The following is a 15,130-nucleotide window of genomic DNA, read 5'->3' on the forward strand; positions in this document are numbered from 1 at the left end:
TAGCGCCCCTGTTTATTTTTTTCACCAATTTCTGTTTAATGGAGGGAAGATTGTTTCAGCACATTTCTAAGCATATAAGCTTTAAAAACTTATTTCTAATACCTGATTTATTTTATCTGCCATGATGACAGTAAATAATATTTTACTAGATATTTTTCAAGACACTTCTATACAGCTTAAAGTGACATTTAAAGGCTTAACTAGGTTAATAAGGTGAACTAGGCAGGTAAGGGTAATTAGGTAATTTATTGTATAATCATGGTTTGTTCTGTAGACTATCGAAAAAATGAATTAGCTTAAAGGGGCTAATAATTTTGTCCCAAAAATGGTTTTTAAAAAATTTATAACTGCTTTTAATCTAGCCAAATTAAAACAAATAAGACTTTCTCCAGAAGAAAAAAATATTATCAGACATACTGTGAAAATTTCCTTGCTCTGTTTAACATCATTTGGGAAATATTTAAAAAAGTAAAATAAAATCAAAAGGGGACTAATAATTCTGACATCAACTCTATATGGGCTTTTTAAACAAACTAATTTAATGTAATAATGTTCAACTTCATTTGTTTAAAATCCCATAATTTGTATAAAAGCCCCAAAAAATCGTTTGCAACCACTTAGTTAAAAAAAGTAAATCCAATATTCCCAACAGGCAGCTTTGTTGTACTATTTATAGTAAAATGATTTTTTTGTTTTATTTTGTAAACTAAAAACTTCAAACAGATTTAAAATTATATAATGTAATTTGCAGCAGTGTTTTCATTAAAAATCCCAACAATAGAAAACATTTGTTATTCTGGCCAAAACAAACATCAACAAAAACAAACTCATAGTTAATAACTTCAGAAAATGTTAAGCAAAGTTATAGTTTGTAATACCACATTTACCAAATCAATCATATACCAGCACATTTAAAAATGAAATAAAACACGTTTCTGATACTGGCTGTAAATCAAGAGGATATCGTGACACGTCTGCATCACGACCTACGCTCAAATACTCACTTCCTCCTGTCTTGCTTCCACAGAAATGAGAACTACAACAATTTCTATACATATAAAAAATCTAAATGAACAGTTCATTCAAGAATGAAACTATTCTAAATTACAAGAAAATCTGTCTTGTTCCACTCAAAAACAAAACAAAAAATTTTTTTGAGTTAACCAATCTATAAAAGTATGCTGGGTTCTGCACAATTCTTTCAGGTTGTCCCAACACAAATCGATTAATTTAACTTAATAGTTTTTACAAATGTAAGTGAATTGAACATAGAAGAATTAAAAAAAAAAAAAAAAAAAACGTAAGAATTATGTTTTATAAACTGATTTTAAATGTGCAGTATGTAAGTTTGACACCTAGTGGTGGAACTAGGTATTCCACCTCTTTTTCAAAACACGCAAGCGAACGTTGCCAGATTGATGACATCAAAAGGAGCGAGCCTGACTATCGGGTCTAAAAGCTGATTTAAATTGTGTTGTAAATGAAAGCATATAATATTTTACATATTAAACGAAATTTTTAGTCCTAACCAACACCTGAAATATGTATATTTTAGAAACGGCTTCTATTTCTTGCAGCAGAACAACAGGATAAACTGACAATGATCACCTCAGGTACATCTCCTGTGCTTTATTCAGTGTTAAATGCTAATAATGTGAGCTCGATTGCCATTTTACATGACATTTATTGTCATATTACTGAAAGCAGCAAGAGATCACCTCACATCTTGAAAAATAAAAAAAAAAAAACACTTGAAATTGAACTTTAGATTTGATTCAGTGCAAGCTAACACATTTCAGTGATTTAGCATCAACATTTAATCATGTTAAAGAGGTTTAATATGTATTAAGTAGATTATAAATCTTACCATTTTGTTGGAGTGCAGTGAGTGCACTATTCGGTGCTTCTGATTGGCTGTATTTAAATTGTAAATTAAATTAACTTGTTTCGTCTGGTGCAAACAGCCAAATTGCTTATCACTGCTTGTACCGTCACGTGGTGTTAGGACACAGGGTTACAATGTAACCTGCTCACCTAATGTTTATGTTCATAATATTTATATTATTTGCTAATTAATAACCTCATGTGGAACTCTGAATCTGCGTCTCATTTTGGAGGCTGTTACTGTACCCCAGAGGTCGCATTTTAATTGTGAACAAATAATTTGAGAGCCTTTCTGACTGAATGAATATAACACAGTGTTTTCCAAAAGGCAGCCCAGGGTGCTGAAATACGTATAATTGGCTAAACTGGCATTGGATGGGTAAAAGGAAACAAAACAAAGGCAGTGTTCCTGCACAAAACACACATTTTCAAAGAATATCTGACTTCAGCATTGTTTTTCAGATAAACAAGAATGTTCACTCAGCATGTTTCTTAAATATCTGCAAACATTTTCTGGTATTTTATGCTTTAGAAGAGTCAAAAATGTACATAGAGCACCTTTAAATAAGTAGTAATTTTTTGAGCGTATTCCTTTAAATAGAGATATTAAATAGCCATCATCGGATTTATCTGGTATAGTGTAAAAGTCTTAAAAGAACAGACTTTCTTTTTTTTTTTTTTTTGGTTGTGTGTTTGTTTGGGTGTGTTGTGCACGTTCGTGCGTCCGAAGCGCCCTTCTCAAAAACCTCCATTTCCTAAGCTTTGTTTACACTTGACAGCATTGCCAGTAAATACCCGAACGCGCAAGCCACATCAATTTCAACTGTATATGCTGCTTCAATGGAAACGAGGGAAGTGTAAATTTCATTACTAATACCGCAAGAGCCCACACACTTAGACAGGATGCTGTGGTCTGAAGCAGCAGCAGCAGCATCAGGTCTTGTCCGGGACCCGAGAGTTTCAAAGATCCACAATGACAACTAACGTCACCAGCAGACTGTGAATAATGTTAACAGGGAAAAAAAGCTGAGGGGAAAATAGCAAGTTCATGTTGGGGTTCTACCTGCAGACGCAGCAAAATCTAACCTCAATTACCTGAATGAAAGCAGACGATCAAACAGACAAGCTCTTTCCTGAATGAGCTTCATATTATTTGACTAAGGACAATGGCATTGGTGGATATCATTGCTTTTTACCAGAACTTTGAGAATCAAAAAAACATATGCGGGCAAAACAAAATGAATACCCTGAGGTCTTATGAAGTGAAACGATCGGTCTATTCAGCTAAAACCAATCTAGGGTGGCCTGAGATTAAACATATTAGCAGCATATTTTAATTTTGGCATGAATTATCCCATGTGAAAGTCTCTTAAGCTTGTGTTAAACACAAATCTAAAAAAAAAAGAAAAGAAAACAATGATTTGAGCACAATGGAACCCGGAAGGTCAATAAGGCCACCATGTTTCCAGGTTTCATTCTAGGCTTGCACTATTTCCTGATTCCATTCTCCAGATCACTCTCTTTCCTCATCTTTACTAAATACAGGATTATACTTTACTTTGATCAACAGGTTTTATTGTACAGAATTAGTAAGGTTGACCAGGTTTCTCCAAATGGAATATAGCACAAAACTAGAAGCTAACTAGAAGAATTCAGCTAAATCATCACTAGACTTATTTCTAGCTAAGTACTGAAGAACTTCGAGCGGTACTTAACGTAATGTGACATATAGTTTACAAGCAGTTGAAACACAGATTTAGCGATTATATGAGACATGACATTTGAGTAAGCTGCCCGACTTCTTTCAACATACCTTCTAATGTTCATTCGTGATAGTATCTTGCTATAGCTGTAGTAAACAGCTTTCATGTGGGACTTGCATGTACTTGCAAAGCTACTTATAGGGTGCCGTCATCATACCTGTGGTTTGGTTCCTTTTGTATGGACCAAGGACAACAAAGGAAACATTGTAATGTTTTTTTCTGAGGTTTTATTTTTTTACACACCACAATGATCTCTCTGGTCTGAAGAAGTTGAAACAAACTTCATAGGACAACATTCATATCACTGGCCAGATGTGTCAATAAACGTATGCCTAAAACTGGTCAGAAGTAACATGTGCAAATGTTCCTATGGAATTACCAAAAGTAAATAAAGAAATGAGTGAATCAACGTGTTTTTAGATCAGAACTATTTCTACTTTTTTAAATGTAAACTCCAATAATGGGCTGCAAGATGGCTCAGTTGTTAGCACTGTCTCCTCACAGCAAGAAGGTCGCTGGTTCAAGTCCTGGCTGGGCCAGTTGGTATTTCTGTGTGGAGTTTGCGTGTTCTCCCTGAGTTGCCTTGGGTTTCCCCCAGAGTTCTATAACATGTGCTATTGGTAAATAGAATAAACGAAATTGGCTTGTAGTGAATGAGTGTGCATGTGAATGTGAGTGTATGGGTGTTTCTCAGTAATACGTTGCGGCTGGAAGGGCATTGGCTGCATAAATCATATGCTGGAATAAATAGTGATTCATTCTGCTGTGGTGACCCTTAATAAATTTTAGACAAAGCCGAAGGAAAAAAGAGCAATATACTGTATAAAGTTATATTAACACCAAGTCAACTAGTATTCTTGTTCGTCAACGTTTTCTGTGCATCTTAAGTCATAAATCATACATCGTAAACATCAGTGCATAATGTCTTTCACTAAGTCAGTCATTTTTACTAATTTTATTACAAAAGCACATTAGTTTGCTTCATAAGACATGCTGTTTGATGACTGATTTATGCACTTCAAACTAAAAGCCACTATCTATTGTGAAAGAGACAGGATAACATTTAAACTACTCCGACTGTGTTCATCGGACAGAAAAAAGTCATATACACTATTGGTGACTTGACGCTGGGTAATATATGGAAAAAAAATTTATATTTGGGTGAAATATTTCTTTAATGCATGGCAAATGGTAAAGGCGCATTGCATGAAATTTGTCCACGGGCTGCCATGGAGCTGTTGCTAAAGCACTCCAAACAAATACTTGACCTCATGCACAGGGCAGCTGACTACAGCAGCTGGTTTAGTCCTAAAATGTGTGGTATATTTTGCAGTTGGGTCAGTTTGAGTTCGGCTCATGTTCTCTCCACAAACTAACAACTCATGTGTTCATTTAATAGAGTAACAAACTTTTTCAAGCAGGTCTAAGTATAATTATTTTGTCTGATTTTGGTGTGACTGCTGCATTCACAACTGCCAATATCAGGGTGTCTGCTGGGTATTGAAAAGTCTTAAAATGTCTTAAATTTCAAAAACAAAATTTTAGGAGTTACACAGTCTTAAATTAACTGAAATATCATATTGTAAGTCTTAATAAAAGTCTAGCTTCATTTTTAATTTTTCTGTATATGCAAAATACATCACACATAGCTTTTTAATTTTGTAGCTGATTGTGACAAAACACTTCTGCCTGTTCAAAATCAACAGAAAAAACAAGCATTGGAGATTTGTTATTAATTCCTGTTGTACTGTACCACACTGAACCGTGTCGTTCCACCCCTAATGTTTGCAAATGCATGCAGGGTACTAACAAAAGGAACAGTTACCAAATAGTGTTAAAAGTGACTTAGTATGTTGTGTTTTTAACTCCCCAGCCAAACATTTTAACTCAGCATGCTCTGCTAGAGACGCCTTGTTACCTTGTGTCAACTACTGATGCATTACAAATGACTTCACCCTTCACTGCCAGGTCAAAAGCTTCTCATTTTTTCAGGTGACCTTTCAGGGCACCTAATCCTAAGTCAGGTGATTTCTGACTAGACCACGTGTGCAAACCCTCAACATGCACCACACGGGTCAAGATGTGGGCCACGAGACACCACCCAAATCAGAATGTGTGTCAGAAAACCCTCGGCCGCGCCATCTGCGTCAAGAGAGCAACCACTTGTCAAGAAGGGGCTTTCCTGAGCGTTTCTCTTTCCCTAAAATTACTCAAAAGTCAAATCAAATGCTATTAAAGTTCCACGCCACTGCATTAAGCAAAGCATATGATGACCTATAAATAGGCAATAAAGATGAAACAGGATGTTTAAATGAACAGCATAAGTGGCCTCATTTTCAAAGGCATGTTTTTCGCTTAATAACCCCATTGAGTTGGTATTCATTCAGCAATTCGCCATAGTTATTAAAAATGTGTGTTTCTGAGTGGAAAGACCACAGTGCAATGAGAAAATGCATGCACACAAAGGCGTACACACATATAGCGATCATGAGGGGAACTCCTGCTCCTCTGGTCATCCAACCGAAGCTGTATGTGTGTGTATGTCTGTGTGCGTGCGTGCGTGCATGTGCAGTCACAGCTTTTCTCAAAGATTAACACATTCCGAGTCACTTTCGGTCCATCTTAAGACTCCAGTCTGAAGGCAAACAGAAGCGAAGGTCACAAAGTGGTGATTGCATAAGTCAAAGCAGAAGGTTTGGGGTCGTTTCAGGGATTTACTGTGAGGAATCTGCTGGAAAATTCCTTAAGTGCTGCACTTTCCCAAAGGTAAAGCTTAAAGTAGGTCACATTCCCCCCTCTGCAAACTAAAGCTCTGGGGTCAAGTCAGTGCATTTCTGCCCCAAGCATGTAGAGTCAAGTTAAAGTTGAACGCTTTAAAGAGGTGTCATGGCTTTGGTGCAATCTTCATGGCACTTTTTAGTCCTCATAAATACAGAATTTGTTGGAAATCTGATATAAAACGGCTTCTGAGAGAAGGCCCGCAGAGGGGGAGTAAAAACCCAAGCACAAACTCTGTATTGATGTGGTGTTTGTTGGGAACTCTTTGTGTATGAGACTGTCAGTTATCACAGAGTTATCATATGCAAGTGTTCAAAAAATACTCAGTGGTAAACAAACTCTTCCACTGATCCAAAGCTGCGCCGTGGCATTGGCTGATGTTCTCTTGTCATGTGACTGCGGCCCTAGGGTTTGAATTACCTCATGGTGACCTCTGATTCCTGTGAGGCAATTGCAAGCTCTACCATCTAAAATTGATTACTTTTAACCATTTACTATAAATTGGAAAATGCAACACCTATTATTTTCTACTTGTTAGAAGGTTTTGGTTGTAAAATTAAGCACTTTTGTTCAAAATATATTTTTTAAAATGTTTTTATGTTCACCAAGGCAGCATTTTAAAAATAAAAACTGTATTATTGTGAAATAATATTATAATTTAAAATACTTCCATTTTGTTTAAAGTATTTTAATTATAAGTTTATTATAATTTGTTTCCTGTGAGCTATAACCAAGCAAATCCCTCAAGTCTTTAGTGTAACATCAATTTTAATATATAATGTATGGGGTATGGTGTCCCGGATGAAGGTGAAAAGAGGGGTAGGGGGTTGATTGGGTCCACTAACAGTAACTCTGGGGGTCCCAAAATGGCGTGGGCCCTTAAAATCATCCTAACTTTTCCCACCAGGAGTGCCCCTGACATACTCCACCGGTCAAAAGTTTGGGGTCAGTAGGATTTTTAAATGTTTTCAAATGAGCTTCTCCTGCTCACCAAAGCTGCATTTATTTAATCAAAAATACAGTAGAAATTGTGAAATGTTACTGAACTATAAAACAACTGTTCACTAGTAGTTTATCATTTATTTTAACCATTTATTCCAGTGATTTTAAAGATTAATTTTCAGCTTCATTACTCCAGTCTTCAGAGTCACTCGATCCTTCAGAAATCACTCTAATATTAATTATTGTTATTACAATTTTTTTTGCAATCTCCTCCTAGACAATTTGCCGAAATATCACCTAATTAGACCCTGATCATCATCAGACCAATTGTTGTGAAATTTGTGTAAATAGGCAAAACGGGTTTTGTTTACGACACCGACAAATGTGCTGTTATAACGCCAAACTGCATCTGAGGTTGTCTCTCTGCAATGTTTAAATATATTGACACCTTATTGAACTTTAGATTCTTCATTGTCACCAAAACTGATAACAACACATGGCATTTTAAATGTGCCACCTTTTGTTCAAAAGTTCTAAGCCAATAAATCATTTATATGCTAAATGTTTTCAAGATTTTAAATAAAACATACTTCAAGTGTATTTTAAAAACTGATGCTCCTTATTAAACTTGCTGCTTTTGGCCTTTGGACTGTTTTGCGCATTCTGCCTCTGGACTGCTTTGGTCATCATGGCTCTGAACTGCTTAGCCCCTTAATTGCAGCTTGCAGCTATATAATTATTATTATTCTTTATTATTTTTTTTTAGTGATAATAGCAATAAAAGCAATAATGACTGAAATAATAATTTCATTTGAAACTACAAACAATGTGAGAGCAGTTTTAATAAATATTCAACAATTGAACCATTTTTTATACATTTAATAAATACCGCCTTGAACAGAATAATTTTTTTTTTAAAAAAAGACATGAAAAAAAAAAAAGAACTGACCCCAACCTTTTGACTGGTAGTATATACATATAAATTAAATGTAAAAAAATGCTTTAACAATAAAATTATCTTTTAAAATTGGTATGATAATTATTCTGAAAAGCACTACACAAATAATTAAAGATCGAACTAAAAAACCTAATACATTTGTACATTTTAATAAATTCATCCTAAAAAATATAATAATTTCTTTTAAAAAAGCACAATACTTTGTTTTCGTGGCATAATACATTTCAGTAATTTTTATTCAATTTTATACTAAATAATAGTATTCTTCTGTTGACAAAAAAAACTTCTGTAACAAGTTATATTTTCTGTAGTTGTAAGTTATGTTTTCTGTAGTTGTAAGTTATGTTTTCTGTAGTTGTAAGTTATGTTTTCTGAAAAAAAAATCTAAATAAAACTAGTTACAGGCGTTACAGTGGCGCAGTGGGTAGCATGATCGCCTCACAGCAAGAAGGTTGCTGGTTCAAGGCACGGCTGGATCAGTTGGCATTTCTGTGTGGAGTTTGCATGTTGTCCCTGTGTTCTTGTGGGCTTCCTCCAGGTGCTCCGGTTTCCCCCACAAGTCATGTGGTATAGGTGAATTGGGTAAGCTAAATTGCCCGTAGTGTATGTGTGAGAATGAGTGTGTATGGGTGTTTCTCAGTGATGGGTTGCAGCTGGAAAGGCATCAGCTGTGTTTTAACCATCCACCTGTATAATATTCAATTTAATCTTTGAATATCTGTTTTTCTGTAACTCTTGAGATAGCAGCACACAACTCTCTACATGTGGGATGCTGAATTGCACTTAAATTTAACTTAAACTTACATAAAGCTGGGCATTGCATTTCTTACCCGGATCATTTCAGCCACATAACTCTCAGGCCCAGTGAATTCAGTGGAGTCTTTGACTTTCACCAGCACGATGAAGAAGAGATAGTGCCACATGTTGTGCTCCACCTTAATGTGTTCCTCAAACGTCACCGTTTTGTTGTCAAACTTGTCCCTCTCCAAACCTGTAGAGCAGAAACACAGTCAGCAACAGAGCTTTAACTGGGCCTGCCACTAATATCATTTCAGAAAATTCAGATTCACAAAAGGAATTCAATTCATTCAATTGTTATTTATATATTGCTTTTACAATGTAGATTGTGTGAAATCATGATAACATCATTAAGATAAGAGATGATTTCTGTCATATCGTAAAACCCTACTGCAAGTATATTTCTTCCATGAACATATAAGATATAATTACATAATAATATGAAAAAGTGTCACAAATACTTTTGTCTGTACAGTACAGTACATTTCAGCTACTGTACATCTACATAACATATCAATACCAGCCTGATCTCAAGGAAACGCAAGTTTTTTTACGTTTTGTCAGTTTAGTAGCTAATTCGTAGTTTAGCCGTATGAAAACATACAATTTTAAAAAGGAAATTAACCCCTAAACCCAACCCTCATTGTGGGATAAGCAAATCATACTAAATTGTACAAATGAGATTGCACGAATTCATACAATTTAGCCACTAAATTAAAGAGTTCCGAATTGCCGTGAGATAGTGTTGAACAAAACTACATACAAAAACAAGCAAAAACCTATATACCAACTTATAGATAAAAATAACTATTATGATATTATAAACAATACATATTGTCCCCATTATATGTTCGTGAGCATGTGTGTTTGTTTGCTTGAACATTCATTTTTGTGACATGTAAGGACCTACATTTGTATAATGACAAGGTTATGATGACATAGTGTAGATATTACTAGGAGAGGGTGACTTATGAGGACACTGCCCAGTTTCCTAATTTTTTTCAATTTATGAAAATGCATGTGCATGTGTGTGTGTTCTTTTATATCCCAGTGGGGACTTGAATCTAAACGCACACAGGACATTACTTCTTGTAACATATAAGGACATACATTTGTATAGTGACAAGTTTATGATGACATAATGTGGGAATTACTAGGAAACGGTAACTTATAAAGACTCTTTCACTAATTTCCTCATTTTTAAAAAGAATTATAAAAATACATGTGAGTGTGTAATTGTTTTTATATCCGAGTGGGGACTTAAATTTGAATGCACACAGAACATTACTTCTTGTGATATATAAGGACATACATTTGTGTGATGACAGGGTTATAATGACATAGTGTAGGTAGGAGATAGTGACTTATGAGGACACCGTAAAAATTTCCCCATTTTTGAAAAGAATTATAAAATGCATGTGTGTATGTACTTTTTTTTTACATCCCAGTAGGGACGTAAATCTAAACGCACACAGAACATTACTTCTTGTGACATATAAGGACATACATTTGTGTGATAACAAGTCATGATGACATAGTGTAGGTAGGAGATGATGACTTATGAAGACACTGTCCAATTTCCCCATTTTTAAAAAGGATTAAAAAATACATGTGTGTGTACTTGTTTTTATATACCAGTGGGGAATTAAATCTGAACGCACACAGAACATTACTTCTTGTGACATATAAGGACATACATTTGTGTGACGACAAGTTATGATGACATAGTGTAGGTAGGAGATGGTGACTTATGAGGACACCGTAAAAAATTCCCTTTTTTTTAAAAAGAATTATAAAATGCATGTGTGTGTACTTGTTTTTATATCCCAGTAGGGACGTAAATCTAAACGCACACAGAACATTACTTCTTGTGACATATAAGGACATACATTTGTGTGATGACAAGTTATGATGACATAGTGTAGGTAGGAGATAATGACTTATGAAGACACTGTCCAATTTCCCCATTTTTAAAAAGGATTAAAAAATACATGTGTGTGTACTTGTTTTTATATCCCAGTGGGGACTTACATCTGAACCCACACAGACTCATGGGGACTTGTTGAAATTTTCAAAATTGAGGTTCCCATAGGTAAACATTATTACAAATCACACAGAATGCAGTATTTTGAAAATGTAAAAAAAATGCAGATTGTTTACTGAAAGTGTTGGATTTAGGGATAAAATATACTGTTGTATAGTAGAAACATCAATACATCTATGAGAGTCCCCACCAGGATATAAGAACAAGTATCTCTGTGTGTGTGCATTCAACAAAATAAATGTATCCAGGTTTATAACATGTTGGGGCAGAGTAAAAGATGAAAGTTTTCACATTTGCTATGTTTATATATTCCTCAAATGTTGGTTTGGTTTCAAAGAAAACTGCACTCTATCTGGAAGAGGAAGCAGAACCACAGGGAAACTGTTTGTATACAAGAATGAACTTTGTGCGGTGTGTGTGTGTGTTATAAGCAAACGGAGGTTGTGAATCTTGTGATTGTCTAAATTGTGTTGCGTGATCGGTGACTAAAACATTGGGTAATCGTCACTTGATGCAATATCAACCTCACGTCTGTACTGTTTTTCTCTGTGTAAAGTCTGCGTTCTGTTTAAATGTTACTCATAGATCGTGCAAAGAGGAAAAAAATGGTGTTGTGTTAGAGCAAGTGTGTATATGGTGAGAATTCAGATAAATTCCAGCTGATGGTCAGACAGGAAGACACTCCACCGCCTCCACAGAGAGTTATGAGTAAGAGTTCTGCTGAATTGTGGGCGTACAAATGTTTATGCTGGAGCAAAACAGCTTTACAGTACTGTCAAATTTATGGGACGATGGTACAAGAAACATGCTGCGTCTGACACTGAGGATAAGTGGGTCAAGATGTCAGCATCAAAACAACTTTCATCAAGGATTGTTGGGACATTAATTAAATAAATAATAACAATAATTTAATTATTAAAGATAACTAAATTAAAAAAATTGACTCTTTCATTTAAAGCATGAATTCAAAACTAAAATAGTATAAATTACAAAACCTTAATTTATCACAGCTCTCAGCAAATTAAACGTTTTACATTTTTATGTTGTTTAACTTGATTTACAAAACAGCTAAAATTTTTTAAATTTAATTAAACACTGGAAAAATAATGATAAATATCAAAAACAAAACAAATATATGATGACCTTTTGCTGTTTATTTCTATTCTTCAAAAACATTAAAAGCAAATGAAATCATACACACACACGCACACGCGCACACACACACACACACACACACACACACACACACACACACGCACGCACGCACGCTCACACACACACACACACACACACACACACACACACACACACACACACACACACACACACACACACACACACACACACACACACACACACACACACACACACACACACACACACATGCGCTTTCATTCACCCCATCCCAGCTTTAACATGTGGACGTCTCTTCTAACTCTGACCTCTGACCTCTCGCACTTTCACCGACACTGTATACAATTAAATTCTAAAAACATGATCTTTGGTTATTTAATTTAACATATTTCTAAATTAAAAGCAATAAAATATCCATTGCATATATCCAAAATCAATTCAAAAAGTAAAACTTTAAAAAAATATATACAAATGTCAGAAACAAATCAAAAGGCTCAAAAATATGAAATATGAATTCTAATACCACAACTATTTGCTATTTATTTCTATTCTACAGCATATTTATGAATTAAAAGCAATAAAATAACCCTTAAATATATCCAAAAGCAATTCAAACTAAAATAAATCTATTTTAAAAAGCAGAAACTAAAACAAAAGGCTTCAAGTATTAAACATGAATTCTAATATCAGGATATTGTGCTGTTTATTTCTATTTTACGGCATTTTTCTAAATATAAAAATAAAAAATAACACTTATAAATCTCAAAAACAATTCAAAATAAAATAAAACTATTTTTAAAATCTGAAACAAAACAAAAGGCTCAAAATATTAAATATGAATTCTAGTATCAGGATCTTTTGGCTTTTATTTCTATTATACAGCATATTTATGAATAAAATTTAATTAAATAAACATACATATATAAAGAAACAATTCAAACTAAAATTAAACTTTATTAAAAGGCAAGAACAAATCAGAAGGCTCAAACATATGAAATTTGAATTCTAATACCATGACAATTTGCTGTTTATTTCTATTCTACAGCATATTCATACATTAAAAGCAATAAAATAACACTTACTTACATCCAAAAACCATTAAAACTTGAATGAAACAATTTTTAAAATCTGAAACAGAACAAAGGGCTCAAAATATTAAACATGAATTATAATATGTGGATATTTTGCTGTTTATTTTTGTATACGGAATATTTATTAATTAAAAACAATAAAATAACACTTACAGATATATTTTTAAAAAACTATTCAAACTAAAAAATAAAACTAAAAACAATTTGTTAAATCAAAACAAAAAGCTCTAAATATTTAATATGAATTCTAATACCCGGATATTTTGCTGTTTATTTCTATTTCTACAACATGTTTCTAAAGTAAAAGCAATAAAATAACTCTTAACTATAAACTAAAATTCAATAAAAAAAATCAGAAACTAAACAAAAGGCTCAAAACTATTAAATATGAAGTATAATATCAGAATGTTTGCCTTTTATTTCTACTATACAGTATATTTATAAATAAAAAGCAATAAAACAACCATTACATACATTCAAAAACCATTCAAACTAAAGCAAAACTATTTTTAAAAATCTGAAACAAAACAAAAGGCTAAAAAAAATTCAATATAAATTCTAATATGAGGAAATTGTGCTGTTTATTTCTAGTGTTTCTAATATTTCTTGCAATTTAAACAAAATAAAACCTAAAAAATGATATTAAAAAACAGAACAAAATGGCCAAAAATGTGAAATATGAATTCTAATATCATAATCTTTTGGTGTTTATTTCTATTCTTCAGCATATTACTAAGTTAAAAGCGATAAAATAACAAAACAGATTTATATATTATTTTATATAAAAAAATTACAAATGTTCAAAACAAATCAAAAGCCTTAAAATATGAAATATGAATTGTAACGTTACAATTAAAAGTAATTTTCAAAGGGTGTATTTTTTTGTAAATGTTTTAAAATAAAAATATTTATTATTAAACTGTACATTTAGCTCGGATTTTCATTCTTACACACCATGAAGGTCAGTTTCAGGATTTCTAAGCACTTAGTGGTAACATTTCAGATTTCAAAACAAAGTCTTTCAGCTTTTAATGTACTCTAATGAAACACTTTATTAATAAATAGACATCAGAGCCGTGTGACGGGGGATGTGATAAGATCATCACATTTGTTTTCTGTTTGTTTTTGTGATTTAACTGGAATGAAAAGCGATAACGCAAGCATTTGGGGTCCGGGGCTTGTTTGAAACTCACCACAAATAAAGCAGGTGGTTTTCAGAACCTCCTCTTTCTTCTGCTTTTCGCTTCTGAGGTCTGCGAAGGTATCGATAATGACCCCAAAGATGAGGTTGAGGACGATGATGATGACCATGAAGAAGAAGAGCAGATCGTAGATGACGCGAGCCGCAAACAGAGGCTCCTGCGGAGGAAGAGACGATAAAGATCAGCACTGTTTCTAACTCAATCAATCAGACAGAGCATTTCACTTTCAGTATTACTGACTGACTGCATTCAGACCACATAAAGCTTCAGTCTTATTCAAATGACAAAACAATTGTCAAATGCCCCTTAAAAAAAAGCTTTTGTCGTTCTGTAACTATGGTAAACCATGTATGTGTTAGTACACTAGCAATAAATGCTTCATTGGATTTAGTATTGTTTTTTTTTATTGTTTGTTTATTAAACTTTTACAAATATAACAAGTCATTTTACAGAGAAATGTAAACAAATATTATTCCCACCCCTACCCTCTAAACAAGCATAAATTACATTTATCTAACAGAGAGAAAAAGAAAAAA

At 33.6% G+C, this 15,130-nt stretch overlaps 1 protein-coding gene across 50 annotated transcripts in view; it reads right to left on the reverse strand.

Annotated features, from left to right (window-relative positions):
* itpr1b (inositol 1,4,5-trisphosphate receptor, type 1b) overlaps window positions 1-15,130 on the reverse strand; it is a 246,205-nt gene that overhangs the window by 13,685 nt on the left and 217,390 nt on the right. For all 50 annotated transcript variants that reach the window (XR_015502790.1, XR_015502791.1, XR_015502786.1 and 47 more), the window contains 2 exons: window positions 14,586-14,751; window positions 9,156-9,316 (listed from right to left, as the gene is read on the reverse strand). Coding sequence is in view for 44 of the 50 variants with exons in the window: in XM_087274003.1 (XP_087130129.1) it covers window positions 9,156-9,316; window positions 14,586-14,751 (327 nt within the window). In the remaining 6 variants the exon portion in view is untranslated. The remainder of the gene's footprint in view (window positions 1-9,155; window positions 9,317-14,585; window positions 14,752-15,130) is intronic.

This window comes from Danio rerio, chromosome 11, assembly GCF_052040795.2.
Source record: "Danio rerio strain M-AB ecotype USA chromosome 11, GRCz13ab, whole genome shotgun sequence".
NCBI classification, from domain to species: domain Eukaryota; kingdom Metazoa; phylum Chordata; class Actinopteri; order Cypriniformes; family Danionidae; genus Danio; species Danio rerio.